This window comes from Schistocerca nitens, chromosome 8, assembly GCF_023898315.1.
Source record: "Schistocerca nitens isolate TAMUIC-IGC-003100 chromosome 8, iqSchNite1.1, whole genome shotgun sequence".
Classification (NCBI taxonomy): domain Eukaryota; kingdom Metazoa; phylum Arthropoda; class Insecta; order Orthoptera; family Acrididae; genus Schistocerca; species Schistocerca nitens.
In genome coordinates this window covers 484,301,100-484,327,883 of record NC_064621.1, presented here as the reverse complement: position 1 = coordinate 484,327,883, position 26,784 = coordinate 484,301,100, and the positions used below count along the sequence as shown (strand labels likewise).

Below are 26,784 nucleotides of genomic sequence, written 5' to 3'. Positions count from 1 at the left end.
GAGCCAGTGATCAGGGTGGCTGAACTTTCACCCTGCCTCTGTGTTTTGGAGGAGAGCCCGTACTGGCCGGAGATTTATTCCTGGGGCGAGAAGATCGCCCCCGGTCGACATCAATGTCCATCAGCTCCGATGACGACCCACGGGAGATGTCAGACAGTACGATGGCCTCGTCATCGGACCGACCCTGACCAGTTTCCTCAGGTGGCAAAACCTTCACCTTCGGCGTCTTTGTCTTGGGGGGCTTAGAATGCAGAGCCTTGTCAGCAGGTGGAGCTTTACTCGCCTGGGCAGAAGGCGCCATATGGGAAGAGGCAGGAAGTACCCCAATGTCAGCAACCACGGCCTTGTCCGACGTTGCGGGGAGAGCCGCAGGTTTCAAAACAACCGCAGCAGCACAAGTGCACTGGCAAACGCAGGTATTAGTGCTAACACTAGCAACCTCCGTTTGCGTAGCAACAGTGGCCAACTGTACCGGTTTTTTCAGAGCGGAAGCGAAAGATGTTGTAAACACAGGAGGTTGCATGGCCTTAAAGAGCTTCTTGGCCTCACCATAGGGGATGCGCTTAGATGTTTTGATCTCCTGGATCTTCCGTTCGTCGAGATAGACGGGGCAGACCCGGCTCCAGACAGGGTGACTCCCAGAGCAATTCACGCACTTCAAAGGCGATGAACAATCGGCTCCTTCATGGGCAGGCTGACCACATTTACCTCAAATGGCTATCCCATTGCACCCCAACGTAGTATGCCCAAAGCGCTGACATTTAAAACAGCGCATTGGGTTGGGGAAATATGGTCGTACTGGCAAACGTAAGAACCCCGCTTTAACATGCTCTGGGAGTCTCGGGCAACTGAACGTGAGAATAAACGAGTCGGATTTGACTAGGTCCCCATCGACTCGTTTCATAATATGCTGCACGTCAACAATACCTTCGTCAGCCCACTCAGATTTTAACTCGTCTGTGGGGATATCCACCAAGTCTCTACATGTCACAACACCCTTACTATAGTTCAAAGTGGAGTGGAACTCGGTCTCGATAGCGTACTCTCCGAGACTGGGTGCTTTCCGAAGAGAAGCGACTTGACGGGAACTAGAAGTCTCAACTAACAGAGTACCATTGCGCAGTCGCTTAACAGATTTCAGTGTACCTGCAATTCCCTCAAGACCTTTGTGGATGTAAAAGTGAGCACACAACATTCCACCGCCGCGCCATACGGTGGTCGCTGAAGCATGTCCGGGGGTTACGGTGACAGGAGACTGGCGGCGCAGACCAGTCCCCAGCTCAGGACCCCGGGGTCGCCAAGCCCGTACTCAGCAAATGAATGCTGAGCCCCTGGGGGGGGGGGGGGGGGGGGTCTTCTGGACCTCACGAAAGAACAGCTGGGTCTTTCGCAACTGGTCGTTGCGGAAATTCCGTTGAGTTCTAAGTTTGAGTCGCAGAACAGCAGAAAAGTCATCATATGCAGCCCAATGTATGTTCCATGATTATTTTTATGTTTAGAGCAAAGTTTTATTTGTTTTTCCTTGTAAGTAGCGTCAATGCTCATACATAATGAGAGGGTACGAGTTTCTTCAGTTGATATATGACTGTTGTGTTTCATTTGTTCTTTCTCCCTCTTAATCATCACTCAAAACAACACAGTCCTGAAAATTGCCTCTACATTCTTTACAAGCCACGATAATTGTCTATACTTTATGTTGAGAGAGACCGGCACCAGGCGTCTGTAGAAATTTTCAATAAACTTATCACTCTACAACCAATTCCCCCGCCAAATTAACTATACACTTTTCCAAATTTTGTCCATTCATATCATTGGCACCGCCTCGTGCCGATGAATTTAACAGCCTCATCCAAGAAACTATTCACAAAACCGACACAGTTTGTCGAATCCGAAATCGATACAGCCACTTTGAGCTCAGATTTTAAGCTAATTAGCATCACATCTCAAACGTTGTGAATTAGCTCTTGTTGTAAAGAACAGAGCATCAAACAGTAGCGACATCAGTGAAATGTAAAAGACATTCAATTTTAATTGGACTTATATTTTTGCCTTCCGGATAATCTTCATATTATTATCGGAACATCTTGTTGCTTCAGCGCTGTTCTAATTAGCAAGCATTACATCTTACATGAAAAGCTGTTCAGTTTTCAGTACTGGTAAACTTCTCACCACACACATTGTACAGTGTCTCTAACGTGTTGGTCAAAACGAGATAGTTGACTCCAGATTGAGTACACTGAGATAGATATCTAAAGTTCGAAAACTACTACGTCAAGCACATCTCAGTCATTGCGAACATGTTAGAGAAACTAATAAGTGTATGAATTTGTCTGTCTGGGAAAAACATCAAACACCCTTTTGAAGCAAGTAATAAGTAGGCACTAGTCACTTTGAATAACACAGCATTTACAATGACTTTTGCGAAAAATATAGAAGATGCATCACCACGAATAATATAAAAGACTTACTACCTTTCGTTCCACTATCAACTATGTTACATTAGAACCATATGCCTCTGACGTTTTGTTTCATATGTGAAAGTACTCAGTCTACGACTTATCTCGTCTTGACCCAAGAGCTTAGTGTCAGCCTGTAGAGTTACTAGCTCTGTTTCAATATGTTGTGCATCGTTGCAGTTTAGCCACAAAAGACACGTTTTAGCGGACTGTCAAACATTCACCGTAGATGGATCTTGAGATTTCGCCGGATGCTGAGAAGACGCTGGCAAGCTTCTGCAAGTGGCAAGTTGGCGTCAACCCAAAGGACATATCGCATCCCAATCATCATGATATCGCTGTACTTCTCACCAGGTGAGAGGATATTCCCAGTGGAAGAAAAAATTATTTTCATGCCATTGTGATCTGTTTACGGTACCCACAAAAGACTTTTCCTCGTTGACTTTCATATAGTCGTTCTGTTGAGGAAGTTCGGGAACGCACGGTTAAAATCACATTTTTAACAATGCTGGTACAACGGATCCGAGCATACGTCCGTACGCTACCACTTCCCGAAACAAAAGAAGGAAGATACATGAATTAATAAACTGAAGAGCGTATTTCTTACCTTGTTTCATACAGATATTTAACGATGTATCAAAACATTATCCTTGCCACAAAACGACTCGTTAATTTACTTTTGGTTGTGTCTTTGATTTATAGCTAATTCAGTTTACATATAGCTTATATACAAGAAAAGAAAAGATAGAAAAATCATATGATTCAATACACTTCTCGAGTCATGTTGACAGACTGAACGGGTGCACAAGCCGCATTGTCCCATTCGCGACTGGAGAGACAGTGCGCTCTCTAAACTGCTCTAAACATAGACAAGTGACTGTGCATAACGATTTCTTTTTGTCAAAAACTTATTGAAAAAAAGGTTTCCACCACAAAAACACAGTGTGTGTAAATCATGAATGTGATGCGAAACATTATTTGGGCACTTTACATCGGGCGCCTTGGGCATTGTATTGTTGTGCAGACGTTCGTCTTCGCCAGGCAAGTCGGGTCTATAAGGAAGATGGGGCAATATTGCCAAATCAAGGACGCAAAGAGCACTATGGATGGGAACATCGCCATAATGGATGACTCAGGCAGTGACGATCTCATTTTGCACGCGAAAGACCCACTTCCTCAATCTTGCTAGAACATTCAGAAACTAGCGAGCGTTTACGGTCTGTATTGAGATGCAAACTCCGTGTAAACCATACCCTTAGCGTCAAAAAAGGCAACCGGATTGTTTTCACATTTGACTTGCTCATTCTAGCCTTCTTTCGTTTAGAAAACGCCGGAATGTGCCTTTCGGCCCTGTAGCGTTACTTTGAGGCTTGGTGATCAGTTGTTGGTATCGGTAAATTTTGCCAAGTATGGCTTAGAAGTTGATCACGTACTGCTGTTAGATAGTTTGCTCAATCACAGGCCGTAACATGATCTTTGAGAGGAGTCTCACTAAATTAACGATCCAGACGCGACCACCGCTCGTATAAGACTAGGCTCGGTTATGTTGTGAAGGCAGCCGTACCCCGTGCCCCCCTCTCACCTCATTTAGCGCGAGTTTCAAACTGCTTAATATCATTGTCGAAATGTTAAATATTATTTTAGCTATAGCTCTATTCAATCTGTGCTGTGACTTGTACATGCTTCTGTAGTAGCATACTTTCAAACTGATTTCTCTTATGGAAGAAAACGAAAGTACGTTATGATTCACTGGTTCAAATTCATATGGGATTGTGAGATTTCATTAATACTGTCACCGAAAAGGAAATGGGTGAAATTACTAATTAAGTTTTTTGAGATTTTCTCAAGGAAGCCAGCTACAGTGAGTAAATGTGAACGTGTCGGAAAAACGAAAACTGATGGATAGAACTCCGCACTTCACTAACAGTCCGAAAGGGTAATCATGGTACTTAGTTGCTGGTGAGTCTTCCGGATTGTATGATGGTGGTCCAAGAAACTTTTCGATTCCCGACGTTTCATTCAGTCTTGCTGGCTGACAAGTCGCACGTCGGAAAGCTACATAAACACTGTGTAAAATGAGTGTGGTCGAGTTTATACGTGTCAGAGATAAAACTTAACCATCGACTGTTGCATGTCAAGGATAAAAACTTAACTATCGTTTCTGCAGAGCCAATGTCTATATATCACTAAGCTTCTACTTTTCTGCTAAAATTATCCCCATGCTTATACCCTGTTTCGGTGGATTCTCTTTATAGCCGTGGATAGTACATTGTCATTGTAGATTAAATTCTGGTTTCAGTAACTTCAGTTCGTCATTTCTTGACTGAAGTGCATTCTCTTCTACAAATTTCACATGGTAAAAAATCTTTAAAAGAATTGTTTTCTTATCTAAATATATAACTCTAAAATCCCAGTTTACCATGGAAATGAAAAAAGGCAAAGCAATTTCCTTATTGAATGTTTTAATTATGAGACATATTGATGGAAGGTTGAAACATAAGGCATTCCGGAAAGTCAGGTATTCAGAAAGATATTTGCATAAGAACTCCAACCATCGCCCATAACAAAAGAGATGTGTTATTAAAGGCTTGTTGACAGAGTATTTGCGCTCTGGAACACCTGGTCGCCGAGTTGAAACATCTGAAGCAAGGTTTCGAGATAAATGGCTATTCAGGCAAGAAAGTAAATAGGGGTCTGCAACCAAATAATGTTAGACGAAAGAGCTCTGTTTCTTTCCTCTTCATCGAAAAGTAAGTAATCAGGTTGGGAAGACTCTACAGAAACATTACATCCGGTCGGTTTTTAAAACAAATAAGAAAACATGACAAGCACTCATATGTGTAACAGATAAAACACGCTCCTCCGTCGTCATGTGAGGTATTTAAGATTCCGTGTACTTGTGGAAAGGTCTACATTGGAACTACAAGACTGAAAGAACACAAAAGTCTTTGCTGACTAGGCAAAACACAAGAAATCAGCTTTAGCGAAGCATGCTCTTCAATCAGAAAATCACGAATTGAAGTTTTCTGAAACCAAAATTTTATCTACAATCACAAATTATTAGCAACAGCTATATATAAAAGCCATCTAAATAGAAGCATACGGCAATTTTAACAGAAAGAGTAAGCCATGAGAATTAGCGAGATATGGACAGTAGCTCTGCAGAATCAACTGACAAGTTTGTATCCTTGACAGGCGATAATCGATAGTTACATTTTATCTGTGAAAAGGATTGTCTCTATACTGATCAAGTGTAAACTCGACTACGACCATTTTACATAGTATTTATGTCGCTCTCCGACGTCCAACTACACAGTTGGAAAGACACAATGTTGCCAACAGTACCTCCAAATATGTCCAGTGAAACTCTGGATGAAACGTCACGAACCGAAAAGTTTCTTAGACCACAGCCACACAACCCGGAAGATTCACCGGCGACTAAGACGGCCGGTCGTGAAAGCCTTCACTGTATAGCCATGGTTCTTTTCTGGCGTACAGCTAACAACGTAGTCAGCGCTATTCCGGTCCCTTTTACATGGCTACATCAACTTATAGTTCAGGTAGCTATAGTTTTCCAGCTTGATGTTGGAACAGTCCAGCATCATTGTTCCGTTTATATCTCTTAATTTCTTTTAAATTTATGCTGTTGGTCGACGAAGCTAACGAATTTATCAGAAGAAAACTACACTGAGGCGAAAAAAGTCACGGGGTACCTCTTAATATCGTATCAGTCCTCCTTTTTCCCGATGTAGTGCAGCAACTCGATTCCACCAATCGTTGGAAGTTCCATGCAGAAATACTGAGTCATTCTGCGTCTACACCCATCCATAATTGCGGATCTGTAGCCGGTGCAGGATTTAGTGCACGAACCGACCTCCAGATTATGTCCCATAAATGTTCGATGATTTGCATGTTAGCCGATCTGGATGGCAAAATCAGTCGTTTCAATGGTCCAGAATGTTCTTCAAACCAAACACAATAAATTGTGACCCATGAAATTCCATCGTTGTTTGGGAACATGAAATGCATGAATGGCTGCAAATGGTATCCAAATGGACGAAAATAACCATTTACAGTCAAGGATACGTAATGTTGGACCAGAGGAGCAGTCCATTCCATGTAAACACACCCCACACCATTATGGAGGCACCACCAGCTTGCAAGGTGCCTTGTAGACAACTTGGGTCAATGGCTTCGTGATATCTGCACCATACTCGAATCCTACCGTCAGCTCTTATCCACAGAAACCTCAACTCATCTGAGCAGAGCACAGTTTTCCAGTCGTCTAGGGTCCAACAGATATGGTCACGAGCCCAGACTATGCGCTGAAGGCGATGTCGTGACGTTAGCAAAGGTACTCGTGTCGGTCGTCTGCTGCCATAGCCCATTAACGCCAGATGTCGCCACACTGTCGTAACGAATGCGTTCGTCGTACGTTCCACATTGATTTCTGCGGTTATTTCAAGCAGTGTTCCTTATCTGTTAGCGCCGAAAACGCAAATGCCACTGCTCTCGGTCGTTAGGTGAAGACCGTCAGCCACTACGTTGTCCGTGGTAAGAGGTAATGACTGAAATTTGGTATTTTCGGCACAGTCTTGACACTGCGTCTTATGTCCAACACAAGACACCCACGCTTGACTGAACTGGCAATTGTTTATTCACACAATTCTGATTATTTGAACAAACAACTTAAATGTACATGGGGAGTCTTCTAGATTTAATATCAAATAAACAAACACATCTTCCGAAATTCCTAAATGACATAAAAGACTGTTCTTACTACTACCAAGAATGAAGTCACTTACTAGACTATATAGTAGAAACAAAAGTTAAGTTCTGAAACTATACTAGTCCACTCGTCTTGAATGCTAAGTTCTTTTATGAGTAGGAGTCATGTCAAGCTAAATTTCCTTACTACAATCCCCGAAATAATGTCCTAGTCCAGACCTGCCTAGCTGGTAGTGTCCGGTCCCTACTACCGCGACGACGTGGTCGGAAGAGCGACGGTCAACGGTGGACTGGACGATGACAGCTGCAGTGGCGGCGTCTCTAGTGATGTCTGCTGCTTCAGCAAGAGCTTAAATCCTCACTTCTCGGGAGATTACTTTGTTTTGACTGGCTGCAGAGCTAGGCCGCGGAAACAGAACGTGGTGCCCACATGCGTACGCCGATTCTAGCTGCAACCGACGATTGCGGTATCGGTGCGACCGCCGGAGTCGCCCTCTGTTGTCCTCCCTGCTGACTTCCTCGCCGTGCCGCGGTACGAGAGGAGCCGTGGGTGTTTGAATATTGCGGCCAGCAAACATTTCGGCAGCTGGTGCTCCGTTGCAGGCGCGCCATAGCACATGGGATAGCGGAATACTGGTTTCACAAACGTTTTCCGAAATGAAATGTCCCATGCGTCTAGCTCCAGCTATTATTACGCGTTCAAAGTTTGTTCATTACCGTCGTGCGGTCATAATCACTTAGGATACCTTTTCACACGTATCAACAGAGCACAAATGACAGCGCCACCAATGCACTGCCCTTTTATACCTTGTGTACGCGATACTACAGCCATCTGTATATGTGAATATCGCTGTCCCATGACTTCTGTTACCTCAGTGTAATCGCGGAACAGGAACTCTAAAATGATCACGACGGCTGCAGTAACTGCTGGAAGCCTTCGTAAACATTTTGAGACGCTCTCTGTTAGTCGAATTCTTCTGTTTTCACCTCCGTAGCTGAGTGGCTAACGCGGCTGACTGCCATGTAGAAGGCCTGGGTTCGATTCCCGAGACCGACAGGGGGTTTTTCCTTGGTGGAAAGAGTGGATTGAGGTGTATTCAGCCTGCCGATACCAAGTACTAGCGATTCCAGGTCACGAAAAGTGACAGCAGCCGGGAGAGCAGTGCGCTCAACGGACGCCCCTCCGCACCAGAGGAAGACACAGCGGTCGGACGGTGCGGATGGCCCTAGCGGTGCCTGTGGGCAGAGTTTACCAATTTTTTCACACATCTATGATCTTTGGGTTTTGTAGCACTCCTTCTCTAGGCTGAAACATCAATAATTTGGTTGCTCGCAACAACTATCAACATCACAGAACCATTAACGAAGTTGACTGAACTGTCACGATACGAAATAAGTAATGTTTTAGTACATTAATGCCGGATCTGGTGGTGTAATGGTAAAACGTGTGCCTGGAACCTAAGAGGTCTTGGGATCGAACCACGGAAGTTTTTAGTCTGCCTTTAATCTAGCCTTCACCTCTCAACGAGGTGAAGTGTCGTCACGTACGATACTTGTTTCAAATTCCACGCCAACCCTGCCACTACAATTTTTTTCGAAGTGAAAGGTATTAATGTATAGTTATTGTAATTAATGACTTAGAAGTAACAAAATGAAAAAAAAAATATTTCTCGCTGTTTTATTTTCTAGCGCGGGGAGGAAAGGGACGCAGAGGGTTATTCACGAATACCTTCAGTGTATGGGAAAGACGACTGCACAAAAACTAGAAAATATACAGAAAACAGAGAAACGTCAGTGGATAGAGCATCACGTCAAATTTTTTCCCGCACATTACAGCTGCTCAATATGTGCACCGTTTGTGAGAAGGCGAATGTTAATACGATCGTGAAATTTGTTGGCATGAACTTTATCGGAAGGTGCGTTGGCAGCCCGCTTTGCAGATCTGTTTATTTGGTTGCCTATCTGCAGGCGGGAACTAATTACGAGGGCTCTTCGGAAAGAAAGGTCCGATCGGTCGCGAAATGGAAACCACTGTCAAAATCAAAACTGTTTTATTTACAACAGTTAGCTACACCTTCCAGTTACTTCTCTACATAGTCGCCGCTCCGACTTAGCCATTTGTCGTAGCGTTGTACCAACTTTCGAACACCCTCGTCCTAGAAAGCAGCCGCCTGTGCTTTCCGCCAATTCTCTACCCTGATATGCAGCTTTGACTTCATGGCCAGTGGTTCATGGTAGTAGAGATGAAAATTAGAGGGAACCAAGTCCGGACCGTATTGTGACGATCAAACACTTCCCACCGAAAACGCTGGAGGAGCATCTTCATTGCCCCTACAGAGTGCGGCCTAGAGTTGCCATGAAGAAGGAAACGCATGACAGTTATGTCGGGCTACATAACATAGGCGAAATCTCTCACCTGGCCCTTATACTTGGCAGGAGACACTATTTTCTAGGTATCTTTACATGCTCACTGTGCGCTCAGAGCTGAAAAGAGCGGTGCGGTGCAATCAGCGGGAACACTAGAGACGCTACCCTACACATCTGTGCAATCGTCATCGGATTTTCACTGTGGTTTCCATTTCGCATCCTATCGGACCTTACTTTCCGAATAGCCCTCGTACATGCGACGGTGCTAAGCGGAACCTAGCAGAGAGGTAGTAATGAAACTTGAAGGCAGCTCAACCTATGGGTGAAATTTGTATTTATAAGACTTCCGCAAACCATTGGCAGGGTCCTCTTTAACAGCGGGACACAGATAGCAGTAACATGCAGCAAATTCTCACTGATTCTCTAATAATCTATCATGGGATACATACGTTCAAGTGGTAGCGAAAATGTTAAACTGTAGGTCCCCTTTTCCCACATTGGTATCTGGGGTAGATAGGAACACGCAAGTAGCTAAAGTGGCGTTCAGTTCTAGGACTTAGACTCAGGAATTGCGCCGCAGTTATTATTAGTGCTTGAAGAAAAGCATTTGTATAGACAGCAGCTCTACACATTCAACTTTATCCTTTATCGGTTTCGGTTTTTATAAACACATCACTGGAAAACTAAACAACAAAAACAGAAAAACATACGTAGTGTACACAGACAAAAAGGAAGAGAAGTCTCGGTACTACACTTACGTGCATCAGAAGCATAATCAGTACTTACAAAGGACTACATCAGATGGATAAAAAATGCATATTACTCGTAAATGACTCATCAGTATGCCAAACACAACTAAATTTCCAAAATACTCGTAATTTGGCTAGTGTCATAAATCACACATAGTTTTCACTCCAGTACGTAACAGGTAGCGTAAAGACTGCTGGTAGTTAAAACTAAATGTCATCAAAGATACTTATAACCTAATATCATCAAAGAGTATAGAATCAACGATTAAAATGTATGAAGATCTATGATATAGACAGCGTAATAAACCAGATAGTACAATTAATAGAATACTAGAGCACTTGCCCGCGAAAGGCAAAGGTCCCAAGTTCGAGTCTCGGCCCGGCACACAGTTTTAATCTGCCAGGAAGTTTCATATCAGCGTACACTCCGCTGCAGAGTGAAAATCTCATTAATAGAATACTAGTTCAATGTTGGTAACATATTATGCTTATTATAAACAATTAAACTACACTGAATGTAGCATAACTAGAGGACTATTTCTAGAAGAAATCTTTCAGTGTATAGCGGACTGGCGCTGTTTTGAAACTTTCTGGTATATTGAAACATTGTGTCGGACCGGGACTAAAACCTGTAACGTTGCCTTGAGCGTAGAATGCTCTTGCCGACTGATGTCTGCAGATCATTTCTCCTCAGCGCGCTTTCTTCTTGGAGTGTTAATCCAACAAGGAATGCCGGAGGATTTCCACATCTACATCCAAGAGGATTTTGGATAGTTTAAGAGAAATGCTGGCAGTATTGGAACTGTGAAGGGTGGTCGTGAGTTGTTCTTGGAATGTTCAGGCGGTAAGAACACTCAGAATTGACCGAGCAGCGAGGTTTCGAGTTCCGGTCGGGCATATAATTAATTGGTAGTTTGTTTGTTGTTGAAAAATGTCATATTATCACCTTAAGTCGCTGGTAAAATGTCTTATTTACACAGCAAGTTTGAATCGTCTATCGTCAGGTTCATAAAAGTACTCACAGCATCATGCTGAGAAAACATGATGCTGTGAATGCTTCTATGAACCTGATGGTGGTCAGAAGTCTGGAACTGGTTGTGTAAATAAAGTGCTAGCTGCCCAAGGCGGTAACATGACAGTTTACGAATATATAAGAGCTGTGGGGCACCACCATCGGAGAATATATTGTTTGTAGTTGTCGAAGATGCAGTCATCATCAGAGTAAAGTGGGAGACGGAATTACGCACCTTTACGGGGTTAGGGAACAGCGATGAGCATCCTGGAAGCAGTGATGGAGGGTCAGCTGTGATGCGGCGGTTGGCGTTACAGGCACGACATCTGCTCGGACAACATGAGCAACTGCAACCTGATGGGCCTGGCGTACGTGGCGGCGGCGTGCAAGCCCGACCTGTGCTGCGCCATCAACGAGGACAGCGGCCTGCTGCTGGGAGTCACCGTTGCCCACGAGATGGGCCACGTGTGAGTACCACTCAGCACAGCAGCGGCTGCACCCAGCTGTTCACAGTTTTAATCGTGTAGACCACCTGACCAAAAGTATTGGCACACGCTTCTGTAATTCGGACTCGAACACCAGATAGCACGGAAGGCGCACCCGCAGGTATAAAAGAGAGGTGGAGAGTGTTGTTTTATCAGTAGACAATTGGATATCACCTGCGTAACAAATCCAGCAATGACATTTCTGCCCTTCTATAGCTGCCCAATTTACTGATGGTGATGTGATTGTGAAGTGGAAACGCAGAGCAACAACCACAATTAAACCACGACTAGGCAGACAGTATTGACAATATTGACACACTGTAACAGCATGCGTTCTCAGAAATGAGAAGTTCACAAAGGTACATGTATCACATTGGAACTGTGGTGTCACTGCCAGACACCACACTTGCTAGATGGTAGCTTAAATCGGCCGCGGTCCATTAGTACATGTCGGACCCGCGTGTCGCCACTGTGTGATCGCAGACCGAGCGCCACCACACGGCAGGTCTCGAGAGACGTACGAGAACTCGCCCCAGTTGTACGACGACGTTGCTAGCGACTATACGGACGAAGCCTTTGCTCTCATTTGCCGAGAGACAGAATAGCCTTCAGCTAAGTTCATGTCTACGACCTAGCAAGGCGCCATTAGCCTTATATAGCTTGTATCTAAAGAGTCGCACTTGTATCGCCACAATCTCCAGATGTCTCATCAAGAACGATGTATACAAAGGAAGGATTAAAAGTTAAGTAGTCCAGAAGATATGTACTTTTCTTTATAGCATTCATTAAGTCTCCTGTTTCAGACCTCACTCCATCCTTCGTGAGTTAGCGCGTGCATCTTGGTCGCCTCTTTCAATTAGTGTACGTAGTGTTGGCAAGTCTGCCGACACAACAGGAACAACCGAAATAAAATGTTCAAACGTACCTACGTTCTGTATTTTAATTTAAAAAACCTACATGTTAGCAACTGTTCGTCTAAAATTGTGAGCCATATGTTTGTGACTATTACAGTGCCATCTATCACAAAGCGAAAAACGTGGTCCAACTAAGACATTCATATTTCTATACGTACTACACGAATATGTAATAAAAAATGGGAGTTCCTATTTTAAAAATCGCAGTTGATATCCGTTTGACCTACGGCAGCTCCATTTAGCGGGCCAACCATAGTGTCATCTGGTTTCCCCCTTCAAGCTAGACGAGTTCCATTCTTACAGTTTTTTCGTTTGATGCTTATTTCGTGAGATGTTTGGCCCGGTCACTATCAATGGACCGTGTATATCCTGTGCAAGGGCTTGTTTTGGCAAATATATGGAGAATGTAACCTGCCACCGTCTGTAATGCGAACAGTGAAGTACAGAGGAGGTGATGTTACAGATAGTGTTTTCCGTGGATAGTATGTCGTCCCCTTATTGCGCTTAAGAAAACTGTAAATAGCGGAATGACATAAACACGTCTTGCAGCACTGTGCACTGCGTACAGTGGAGGAACATTCAGAAACGGTGATTATATGTATCAGCATGCAATACAGCCTCTCTGAAAGCAGCACATGTCACGCAGTAGTTTGTGGACAATAACATTCCTGAAATGGACTGGCGTCTCCTACCCTGCTCAGAGACCGGACCTGAATCCAATGGAACACATTTGAAATGAGTTAAAACGTCGATTTCACTCCATACCATAGCGTCCGACGTAACTATATTCTCTGGCCTCCGCTCTTGTAGAAGACTGGGCTGCCATTCTTTCACAGACCTTCAGACACCTCATTGAAAGTGTCTTCAACAGCATTCAAGCCGACATAAACGCGAAGAGTGGACACACTCCGTATTAATGTCGGCTAGTAAGTGTCCGGATAATTTTGATCGCTAGCCGCTGTGGCTGAGCAGTTCTAGGTGCTTCAGTCCGGAACCGTCCTACTGCTACGGTCGCAGGTTCGAATCCTGCCTCGGGCATGGATATGCGTGATGTCCTTAGGTTAGTTAGGTTTAAGTAGTTCTAAGTCTAGGGGACTGATTACCTCAGATGTTAAGTCCCATAATGCTTAGAGACATTTGAATGTTGATCAGATAGGGCAACTTTTCAGCGGGACAGCGAGTTCTCTTATATTAGTTGACATACCGGAAGTTTCAGAAACATCCGATTTCATAAGTCTTTATTTTCTATATGAGTGAAGATGGAATCTTGGGACGGACTTAAACTAACTCATAAAAGTAAAAATTTACATTGGCGCCAGTTGTAATTTCGTGTGGTTGCAGTTAGCTAGATAGCTCGTTCTTTATCTGTTGTGCGACGAGAGAGCGAAAATACAGCAACAAAAGGCATTTTGCTTTCTTGTGACCTGTAACATTTAGATACAAATGTGAAGCACGATTTTGGTCGGGAATATGCTACTGTACGTCCAACAGCTCAAAGCATTCGACGATGGCGTCAGCAGTTTTTGGACACTGATTGTTTACATTAAGGGGAAACCGATAGGTCACCCCAGTGGGCTATAGGACTATACTCAAACGGTGTAGAATACACCAATAGGCATCATCAACAACAAATCAAATACTTAAATGTTCAAAACAAGTCGTCCACATACGTCATAAAAGCAAATAATTAAAAAATAATGTAGTGTGAACTTGTCTACTATTAAAATGATATTGTGTAAACTAAATAACGTTGAAAACCAGCATGTCAACAACCAACATAAAACACCATAATGAGACCTATATAGTATGAAGTCGGTTTCAGTCTAGGAAATCGACATACACTCCTGGAAATGGAAAAAAGAACACATTGACACCGGTGTGTCAGACCCACCATACTTGCTCCGGACACTGCGAGAGGGCTGTATAAGCAATGATCACACGCACGGCACAGCGGACACACCAGGACCCGCGGTGTTGGCCGTCGAATGGCGCTAGCTGCGCAGCATTTGTGCACCGCCGCCGTCAGTGTCAGCCAGTTTGCCGTGGCATACGGAGCTCCATCGCAGTCTTTAACACTGGTAGCATGCCGCGACAGCGTGGACGTGAACCGTATGTGCAGTTCACGGACTTTGAGCGAGGGCGTATAGTGGGCATGCGGGAGGCCGGGTGGACGTACCGCGGAATTGCTCAACACGTGGGGCGTGAGGTCTCCACAGTACATCGATGTTGTCGCCAGTGGTCGGCGGAAGGTGCACGTGCCCGTCGACCTGGGACCGGACCGCAGCGACGCACGGATGCACGCCAAGACCGTAGGATCCTACGCAGTGCCGTAGGGGACCGCACCGCCACTTCCCAGCAAATTAGGGACACTGTTGCTCCTGGGGTATCGGCGAGGACCATTCGCAACCGTCTCCATGAAGCTGGGCTACGGTCCCGCACACCGTTAGGCCGTCTTCCATTCACGCCCCAACATCGTGCAGCCCGCCTCCAGTGGTGTCGCGACAGGCGTGAATGGAGGGACGAATGGAGACGTGTCGTCTTCAGCGATGAGAGTCGCTTCTGCCTTGGTGCCAATGATGGTCGTATGCGTGTTTGGCGCCGTGCAGGTGAGCGCCACAATCAGGACTGCATACGACCGAGGCACACAGGGCCAACACCCGGCATCATGGTGTGGGGAGCGATCTCCTACACTGGCCGTACACCACTGGTGATCGTCGAGGGGACACTGAATAGTGCACGGTACATCCAAACCGTCATCGAACCCATCGTTCTACCATTCCTAGACCGGCAAGGGAACTTGCTGTTCCAACAGGACAATGCACGTCCGCATGTATCCCGTGCCACCCAACGTGCTCTAGAAGGTGTAAGTCAACTACCCTGGCCAGCAAGATCTCCGGATCTGTCCCCCATTGAGCATGTTTGGGACTGGATGAAGCGTCGTCTCACGCGGTCTGCACGTCCAGCACGAACGCTGGTCCAACTGAGGCGCCAGGTGGAAATGGCATGGCAAGCCGTTCCACAGGACTACATCCAGCATCTCTACGATCGTCTCCATGGGAGAATAGCAGCCTGCATTGCTGCGAAAGGTGGATATACACTGTACTAGTGCCGACATTGTGCATGCTCTGTTGCCTGTGTCTATGTGCCTGTGGTTCTGTCAGTGTGATCATGTGATGTATCTGACCCCAGGAATGTGTCAATAAAGTTTCCCCTTCCTGGGACAATGAATTCACGGTGTTCTTATTTCAATTTCCAGGAATGTATTTCTCCTTAACGTGCATGACAAGAGTTCTGAAAGAACGCAGGACGACTGCTGAGACCTGCAAAGATGTAGCTCTTAAATAGGGGAGCTGCAAGTTACAAAAATGTTGTTCAAATGGCTCTGAGCACTATGGGACTTAACATCTGAGGTCATCAGTCCCCTATAACTTAGAACTAATTAAACCAAACTAACCTAAGGACATCACATACATCCATGCCCGAGGTAGGATTCGAACCTGCGACCGTAGCAGTCACGCGGTTCCGGACTGAAGCGCCTAGAACCGCTCGGCCACCGCGGCCGGCTGCAAGTTACAATTAGGGCCTGTAAGGAGCAGGCAGGTAAGCAGGCAAAGGCAAGTGATGGGATAAAACCTGATAAAATACTTTAAAAATTAAATAAAATACAGATCGAATTGGAATTTAAAACAATGTCATGGATCCATAATAAAAAGTTGTATAGAAAGTATTTTCAGAATGATGCAAAATTACTACAAAATTGCTGAGAAAACAGGATTACATGTTAATGATTAAAAGACAGAATACCTGCCCATAGGTAAGAAAACCAGAAAAGATGCACCTCTGACAGTAGATGGATTCAATTTCAAGAGTGTTGACCACTTCAAGTACCTAGGAAGTCTTTTTAGTAATAACAACAGAACAGATATAGAAATAGAAGCTTGTTTATCAAAAGCAAACAGGACACTTTTTAGTTTCATCAAAATTCTAAGAAAAATATCACTTAGCAATAACTTCAAAATCCGCTTATATCAATCGACCATTATACCTGTGATGTTATATGGATGTGAAACATTAATATTTAGAAAGAAAGATGAAGAAAAACTGTTAATATTCGAAAGAAAAGTACTAAGGAAAATTTTTGCACCTGTATACGACGAAAATAACATGGAATGGAGAATAAGAAGAAATGAAGAATTAAGAGGGCTGTACAAACATGGTAACATCGTCGAAGTGCTCAAGAGGAGAAGGTTGAATTGGGGAGGCCATATAGCAAGAATGACAGAGAATAGACTACCTAGAATGGCATTCAGCAGAAAAATAGATGGAACGAGAGGAAGAGGGAGACCCAGAATCAAATGGCGGGATAACATTCGGGAGAACACAACTAGGATGAACAGCAACAGCAACTGGACAAACAGCGCATTGGACAGGCAGAAGTGGAGGAGGCTCATAGAGCAGGCGTATGGTCGATAAGACCCTTGCCACATGTAAAGTAAGAAGTACAGTAAGTATAGAAAGTGTTGCCGATATTACGAAAATAGAAAGCACAGGAGGCGACTTTTAGAGACCGTATGATGAACGGGAAGTCGATTTGGAAACCAACGATATAAAACAAACGGAAGCAGCAAAGGATTTGTCTGCAGGTAAACACGATGATACTATAACGAATAGCCATGAGGAACTGAGGATAGTCAGCTGTTTACAATAAATGAGACAGCTGTACTACGTAATGAGACGTAACAGCGCTAAAATTAATTTCATTATAATACATCAGACACATTCTGAAAGGTATCCAGGAAAACAAAGCTTTTCAAGTTTTTTGTTTGTCAAGGATATCACAGTTATTGTGGAGCACATGGTTATAGATTTCAATTTCCTCGAAAATGTCCATAAGGCTACGTTTCCCCATTTCATACAAAACTGTGAGGTTGTTGTCGATTTTAGTGACACTGTGTAGGTGTGAAATTAAGTGATAAACAAAGTTAGATTTGCCTTATACTTTCTTGCTCCATACTTCTAAGTGCTTTTTGAATCTATTTTTAAAGTTTCTGCCAGTCTGACCAATACAAACGGCCTTGGAATAATCGCAGCAGATTGCCTACTGCTATAGTCTTCATCATTTGACTAATTCTGTTGTAGCCGGCCGGAGTGGCCGAGCGGTTCTAGGCGCTACAGTCTGGAACCGCGCGACCGCTACGGTCGCAGATTCGAATCCTCCTTCGGGCATGGATGTGTGTGATGTCCTTAGGTTATATGGGTTTACGTAGTTCTAAGTTTTAGGGGACTAATGACCTCTGAAGTTAAGTCCCATAGTGCTGAGAGCCATTTGCACCAAGACAATTCTGTTGTACTTTTGGTGTTTTATACTATGTGCATATCACCAGATAATGGCCTTGATTGCAGAAACCGGCCGTGGTTTAAAATAAGTAATTAATTTGTGGTAAAGTCTTACGGGACTAAACTGCTGAGGTCATCGGTCCCTAAGCGTGCACACTAGTTAATCTAACTTAAACTAACTTACGCTAAGGACGACACACACACCCATGCCCGAGGGAGGACTCGAACCCCCGACAGAGAAAGTTTAAAAGAAGAAAAAGTGCAAATGGTGCTGAAATTTTCTTTAAAACGATTATCACAGGTGCGGAATCTACACCAGGATGGTCGATATGGTGGACAAGAAATTAATCTGAGTGGATCGACCTCGCTAGGCCTAATACTTTCATTTATTGCAATTAACATGCCCTTCTCCGATAATCTAACATAGCTTTCTCATACATATACCATGTGTCGTCAAGTATTTCCTAACTTACTAATTTGGGTTTCATCCAGCTATCTGTTAAGAGTATAAATTTAGAGCAACAGCTTTCCTGTAGAGAGATGAATTTTGGGTCTACTTTGCGGTTCTCGATCCGACGTTCCTTTTTATGTTTTGGCGGGGTAGCGATCATCAGAAGACCTCGACATTTTACCTAGCTTACAGAAACCGTATATTCTCCACATTTACTCTGATATCAGGATAACTGTTACCAGTTTGTTGCTCTCCAGCCAGTAGCACTGGTCCAGAACTCTTCGTCGAAGGCCGTCGCAAAATCAACGGGGTCTCTGTTTCACACCCTCCATTCCAAATCAGAAAATTCCGATCAGTCCTGGATACGGTACTGCTCTGCTTGCATCCCGTGACCAATTCCGTCAGTCGCTTTTGTCAAATTGGGATTCCGCCCCCCTCCCCCCTCTACCACAGAATTAACCATTTTGCATTTCCGATGCAAGGCTAGTGTTAGCAGTTACGTCCATAAATCGACAGTCTTCACTAGACCGTACTGAACAAAAGCAAATAATGTTTCAATGATGTTGCACCAGGATGTCCAGGCATACAACCGCGTCGCTTATCAACTAAGACCTCTTGGAAGGAAGATTAACGCTTAGTTCTTCTATATCTTTCCTAATGGATATCTTTAGCTGTAAATAACAAGTCATTTCTGTGTAATTCAGAATAAATCACGCAAGGAAAGCAGTAAATATATAAACTGCTGGAAAGTTTCTGCTTAGTGACAATGGGAGACATGCCTACAGCGACTGTTGTTCTGTTTCCGCAGCATGGGATGCAGCCATGACGAGGAGAATGTATCTGGATGCCCGCCCAAGGTGGACGACAACAACTATAACGTGATGTCGCCATACGTGATGGCCACCACCACACAATGGTCGCCCTGCAGTCGCAAGTTCATCACGACCTTCCTAGAGTACGTGAGTATGCCGTGCCAGCTACATGCTTTCTCCAAATCCTTAATTCCGCGAGATTCATACAATGGCTACCTCTATTAACGTATAACAATCACATAAACTGTTCCATTCTTTTCATGTGTTTTAGTTGCAGATTTATGACAAGGGAAATGAACAACCAATAACTTCCTCGTCCCTTATGGGAAACAATTTTATGTCTACTACCTAAAAAGATGAATGCTTTCATGTTTTCTCCAAAAAGACGTAGTCACTTTCTTACCCTAACTCTCTCTCCAATTGAGACAGTGCTTCCTTTATGATCCCGACGAGTCTTTTAACTCTAGCTCAAAATCTTCACTCAATCAGATATTCAGAAAAACAACTTTTTAAGCAAAGCACAGCATTTTAAATTACGGTGACACTAATGTTGGTTTTAACAGAAATGTTACATTTCTGGGGTTTTAATCGAGCTAGTATCGAGAGAAGACTGACTGTAAGTGACTTACAAAGATGATAAAAAAACTCTTTACAACAATTGGAACATAACATTCGAGTATTACGTTCTGTCACATGGTTTCACAGCTTTTACTGCTATGGTCACCAAGACACTAGGGATACCATCAACGTACATTACGAATTACAAAACACTTCTTTCAAAAAACTGGGTGTTTTTTTTAAAACACTCTGTAGGTTTAGAAAGAATGTGGTGCTTATCTAGTAGCAAAAAGTGTATTATTGAGGGACATACAGTCAGAGAGCAAAGTTTACTTTACACCCTACAAGTATGCAATTGTACATGTCAGGAGTACTGTTATTCCTCGATAAGCGAAACGAGATGGCCTGGAACTGGAAACATCAACATAGATGATCACCGAATTTACTACTCAAGTACAGACAATGGTATGCATCAACTTGGAGTTCGAATCACACTGAACAAAAGAATCGCAAAATGTGTTGACAATGTTATCCCAGTCTCAGAACGTGTTATGTCAGTTCAAATAAAAGCTGGACCGGTTAACTTGAACATTATTCAAGTCTACGCACCTATATCAGAACAACCAGATCAGGTGATCGAAAATTGTTACAATAGCATTAACCATATTCAGAACAAGCTAAAAAGAGAAGACCTGAGTATAGTCATGGGTGACTTTAAAGCAAAACTTGGATCAGTAAAAACATCAAGCTCGGTTGTATCCTTTGGTCTAGGCGATATGAACACCCGAGGAGATGACTTGGAAGTATTTTCAGAAACAAATCAACTAATGGTGATGAATTCATGGTTTAAACTTCCGCCGCGCAAGTTATACACATAGAAATCGCCCTTGGACAAACCAGGACAAACTGTGAGGAATCAGATTGATTTCATGCTAGTGAACAACAGATACAGAAATAGTTGTACAGATGTCAGAGCGTATCCGGGAGCAGATATACAATGAGACGATATCCCACTCGTAGGAAATTTCAAAATCAGAATGAAACACTTTGTCTCCGAAATATCACGAAAATACGACCTGAGAAAGTTGAAAGATGCTACCTTACAGCATACAGTCAAGACAACCCTAAAACACAAATGGAAAGACAGTGGGAATGACACTTAAAAGACACACTTAAAAGAAGCGGCACAAGGAGTCAAAGAAGAATATTTGAGACCGGACCTTAAAACGAAGAAAACTTGTATGACAATTGAGATTCTGGACCTTACGAAAGAATGGAGGAAGAAAAAAGATATTTAGGTGAAATACAACGCGATACAGAATGCAGTCAGAAAGAAAATCAGAGAAGCCAAAGAGAGGGGAAAAACTGAATTATGTGCAGAAACTGAGTTTTATTAGACTAGGTATGATGATTTTAACGTGCATCGGAAGGTCAGAGAGGCAACAGGAAAATATCGCAAATCAAGTGGGAAGCTAGTAGATGAGACTGGCAACCTCATAATCAATTAGGAAGAAAAAAGAAAGCGTGGGAGAAATATCTAGATCAGATACTCAAAGATGACCAGAGGAGGCAAGAACCAGAGATATTAGACACAGAGGGAACAGATATCCTAGTAAGTGAAGTGGAAGCGGCCATACATCAGATAAAGGAAGGGAAAGCAGCTGCGCCAAATGGCATACAAGCAGAATTCCTCAAACTACTCAATAAAGAAAAAGTAAAAATGATCACATTTACTCATCGGGCAAAATCCCTCCAAAATGGCTTACATCAGAGCTCATTGCTCTACCTAAGAAACAGAATGCCAAAGTTTGTGGGGACTACTGTACCATCAGTTTAATGAGCCGACTGCTAAAACAGTGTCTTAAAGTGATCCACAAGCGGATACACAATATTTGTGAAGACCAAATAGCGCCCAACCAGTTCGGGTTTCTGCATGCAGATGGCACAAGAGAAGCAGTATTTGGTGTACAAGTATTATTCCAAAGATGTAGAGACATCAAATATGACGTATTTGCTTGCCTCAATGATTATCAGCAGGCATTTGATCTTGTGAAGCATGAACAAATGATAGAAGTACTAAGGTTAACAGGAATTGATGAGAAAGCTCTAAGAATAATAGCCAATTTATACTAGAACCAATCTGCAGTCATGAGAATAGATCAAGACCAATCAGAACAAGTGAGAATACGACGTGGCGTCAGGCAGGGGGGTATAATATCACCGATACTCTTTAACCTGAATTCAGAACACATATTCAAAGAAGCCTTACTTGACGTGGAAGAAGGAATATCAGTGAATGGGGAACACACTCAACAATCTTCGTTATGCAGTTGACACCGTGGTTTTTATACAATGGAAGGGCTGCAGAAGCTGATAAAGAAAATTTCTGAGACAAACAAGAAATACGGCTTGGACATCAACACAAACAAACCAAAATTTATGATCATCAGCAGGAAGAACATTCGAGGTGTGAATCTGTACATCAATGGCACAAGTATACAACGCGTTTCACAGTGCCTGTAGCTGGGCACCATCATAAACGAAGCGTTGGACAACTCGCAGGAAATAAAGTGTCGCATCGGAAAGGCGATTAGTGTTTTCAACTCGATGAGTTCAGGCTTCAAGAGTCACGATCTTACCATGAATACAAAAATGCGGCTCCTCGGGTGCTATGTGTTCTCAGTACTCTTGTATGATGTGGAAACATAGACCCTTACAAAGGCAACCACTGCCAGACTCCAAGCCTTTGAACTCTGGCTATAGAGAAAAATGTTGAGAGTATCATGTACTCAAAAAGTGACAAACGTCGAGGTTCTACGTCAGCCCAGAGCTGATCAACATCATCAAGTGTCACAAACTACAATACCTTGGCCGCTTCATGAGGAATCAAAAAATATATGAGCTGCTTCAACGTACCCTGCAAGGAAAGATCGAGGGAAAGAGACATCCAGGACGAAGAAGAATTTTGTGGCTCGACAGCCTTAGATCTTGGTTTAATATTAGCTCTGAAGAACTGTTCCGCATAGCAACTGATACAGACAGAATAGCCACGATGATCGCCAACATCCGAAGCGGACAGGCACGCTAAGAAGAAGAAGTTAGTCCTCGCTCTTCTCATTCCATTCCAGAGAGTTCCAGGAGATGACTGCTTGGCATGGTTGTACGCTTTTGCATGACCCCTAATGTCTCTGATTTTATCATCACAATCTCTGAGTGTTACGCATCCAGTGACAAGTAATATCACCTCAGTTCTCCTGTGAATGTAGCTTCCGGGATTTCAAAATCAGTTCCATAAGTAATGTACGACTAATTTTGGTAAGACCCCGTCTACTCTACGTAAGATCTCTGTATCGCATCTCCTCCGAACAAACGGACGTGTAGCAAGTCGCACGGCTCTTGTTTCAACTTATTCAGATTCTCCTTGCGGTCAAAGCAAATACGGATACTTGACGGATGGGTAGGCCTTAAGCGTCGATCGGAATAATTCTTGGGAACGGAATCTGATTTTTCTCAGAATATTTTCACTGTAAAATTGTTAAGTCGTCGTCCTATTTTCATCAGCTGGAAACCTTAACGTCCTATTATTTGCATATATTTAAAGCACTAAGCGCCGAGCTTCTTGAGACCCGTTGGAATGTGGCTCCAAATCCTTTCTCTGACTAACTCCACGTAAGCGATAGCGTTATCAATGGCCAATATTAGAGAATCACAGCACCATTAACCATTTATTTACCTATGAGCTACAGCAACGTATGTATCACGGAGACATGCATCGTGTTAAGTTCTGTCCTGTCCACAGTTACTGCAACACCGGACGCTCCAGATTTCATTATTGTCAATTATATTTGATTTATCATGACACGGCACATTTTCGAAGACGACGAGGAACTTTTTCGACAACACATTATCTTCGTCCAGTGGTGTCAGAAGAATGCAGAAAATCAAATTCGATAAAGGAACGAAAGAGTTTTTTGGAAACTTACGTAATTGATTACGGTTCCGGTCAGTAATATACATCAATCAAACATTTGCATGTGGAGACCTATTTCGCGTTTAGTCGAAAGAGCTAACGACAAGTGTATTACTGCATCAGTTGCGACTAATTCAAACAAAATATAGTGAACTTCACTCACGATGACGATTTACCTCTACCCGTTGTTCAATATCAGTACCTATTGTACTCCTGGAAAGAGGGCAACAACAAAAATTCCTTGTACTGAACTTTCCTTCTTATAAAGAAAATAGTGGAGGCAAAATAAATACTTCAAAGATTTAGCGCCGTCACGACAATAATCGTTAATTTTGAATGTTTCTTAGAATAGCAAACAACCACGTACAGGGCCCGGATACCTTCAGTAACAGCAACAATGAGAACAATAAACATAATTATTCAAGAATACTATCACGCTATTGGACAAGAATAATATAATGCTACTGGAGACAAATTTGGAGTAGGAATTAAAATCCATGGAGAAGAAATACAGACTTCGACGTTTGTCGGCGACATTGTAATTCTGTCAGGGACAGCAAAAGGACCTAAAAGAGCAGTTGAACGGAATGGACAGTGTCTTAAAAGGAGGATATAGGATGAACATCAACAAAAGCAAAACGAGGATAATGGAATGTAGTCGAATTAAATCAGGAAATGCTGATAGAGCAAGATTAGGAAATGAGATACTTAAAGTAGTAGATGAATTTTGTTATTGCAAAATAAGTGATGATGGTCGAAGTAAAGAGGATATAAAATGTAAACTGGCTATGGCAGGGAAAGCATTTCTGAAGAAGAGAAATTTGTTAAAATTGAGTATAGATTTAAGTGTCTGGAAATCTTTCAAAAATCAAAAATGTGTGTGAAATCTTACGGGACTTAACTGCTAAGGTCACCACTCCCTAAGCTTACACACTACTTAACCTAAAGTACCCTAAGGACAAACACACACAACCATGCCCGAGGGAGGACTCGAACCTCCGCCGAGACCAGCCGCAGTCCATGACTGCACAGCCTTAGACCACTCGGCTAATCCCGCGCGGCCAGGAATCTTTCCTGGAAGTATTTGTATGGAATGCAGCCATGTATGGAAGTGAAATATGGACGATAAATAGTTTGGACAAGAAGAGAATAGAAGCTTTCGAAATGTAGTGCTACAGAGGAATGCTGAAGATTAGATGGATAGGTCATATAACCAATGAGGAGGTACTGAATAGAATTGGGGAGGAGTTTGTGGCACACTTGACAAGAAGAAGGGACCGGTTGGTAGGACATGTTCTGAGGCATCAAGGGGTCACAAATTTAGCATTGGAGGGCAGCGTGGAGGGTAAAAATCGTAGAGGGAGACCAATTGATGAATACGCTAAGCAGACTCAGAAGGATGTACGTTTCAGTAGTTATTCGGAGATGAAGAGGTTTGCACAGGATAGAGTAGCATGGAGACCTGCATCAATCCAGTCGCTGGACTGAAGACCACAACAACAACAACAACAACAACAACAACAACATCATGCACCTATAACCAGATCAAAGAGAAGAGAACGGAAAAAGGAATGTATACACCTGAAGATGGTGAAGAAAACCATCATGTCTTGACTCCTTCGTAGTTTCAAAATCAGAGGAAGTACTAATTCCTATTACTTTTGTACAAGATTCAAAAATGGTTCAAATGGCTCTGAGCACTATGGGACTTAACTGCTGTGGTCATAAGTCCCCTAGAACTTAGAACTACTTAAACCTAACTAACCTAAGGACATCACACACGTCCATGCCCGAGGCAGGATTCGAACCTGCGACCGTAGCGGTCGCGCGGTTCCAGACTGTAGCGCCTTTAACCGCTTGGCCACCCCGGCCGGCTTTGTACAATAGATGAAGGTGCATTTTGGAATGAAAAGGTTTGGCATGTCATCCATGAAACAAAAAAGACAGACAAGTAGTATGTAAGATGAGGTATCTGCATTAGAATCTACCCAGAAAATTACACTGTAGAAAATACTCCAACCAGCCACAGTTGCTGTCTTGCACGTGGTTAATAACTACTCTTACAAACATTCAAAAGTAATGATTATTCCCATGAGTGCGCTAAATCCTTGACGAATTTGCTTTGTAGCCACTAATTTCTTTATAAGAAGAAAAGTCCATTAAAAGGAATTTTTGTTGCTGCTCAGAACCTGAGTAAATGATAAGTGTTCACTCTCTGGAGAAAGTGGAGGTAATAAAATCGGAAACATGGAAAGATTAATGTTCGTGGAAAAGATTGGAAGTAGAATTTGTAGCATGTCCCCACAGTTGTTTAACTAGTTTGTTCATGAGGCGTTGAATTGTATGAAAGAAACTTTCACAACATGAATAAAGGTACAAATAAAATAGTTTCCTGTGTCATGACTTCAGAAAACATAGCGCTTCTTGTTGATAATAAGGAACAGACTCGCCACTCAACATAAACTCTAGCTTATAGATCGATGTCGCAGAGATGAAAAGAACAAACAGTCGCGGAGTGGGAAAGAGTGACACCAAAATGAGAGACGGTAGAAAGGGAACAATATTGTTGTTATGGAAACAATTTTATTCATGAAAAGGCCGATGATAATGCGTAGGCTAAGAAAGCTTTCTTCAAGAAAAGAGCTCTGCTGATATATATGGGGCTGAACTGGTACTTCCTGAAGATGTACAATTGGAATACACCATAACATTAAAGTCGGATGCATATATTGGAGGAACACGAAGAGATGAAACTGGTTAGTAGGACCTCTGGTACGGCATTCAGAAATATTCGTGCAAGGCGTAGATGGCGAGATGGGGTTAATATTATGGAAATATTGAGTTTTGATTGTCGACAGACGTTGCGCTATTTCGTATGATTAGCTGCAATATGATCTCCAAAACAGTTTGTTTATGCATATTTCTAAAGTAGTCTCCTTGTTTGC

The 26,784-nt window shown here is 43.1% G+C and overlaps 1 protein-coding gene across 1 annotated transcript in view; it reads left to right on the top strand.

Annotated features, from left to right (window-relative positions):
* LOC126199629 (A disintegrin and metalloproteinase with thrombospondin motifs 7-like) overlaps window positions 1-26,784 on the top strand; it is a 583,524-nt gene that overhangs the window by 172,491 nt on the left and 384,249 nt on the right. The window contains exons 8-10 of the mRNA XM_049936555.1: window positions 2,686-2,810; window positions 11,630-11,779; window positions 19,308-19,454. Of these exons, the coding sequence (XP_049792512.1) occupies window positions 2,686-2,810; window positions 11,630-11,779; window positions 19,308-19,454 (422 nt within the window). The remainder of the gene's footprint in view (window positions 1-2,685; window positions 2,811-11,629; window positions 11,780-19,307; window positions 19,455-26,784) is intronic.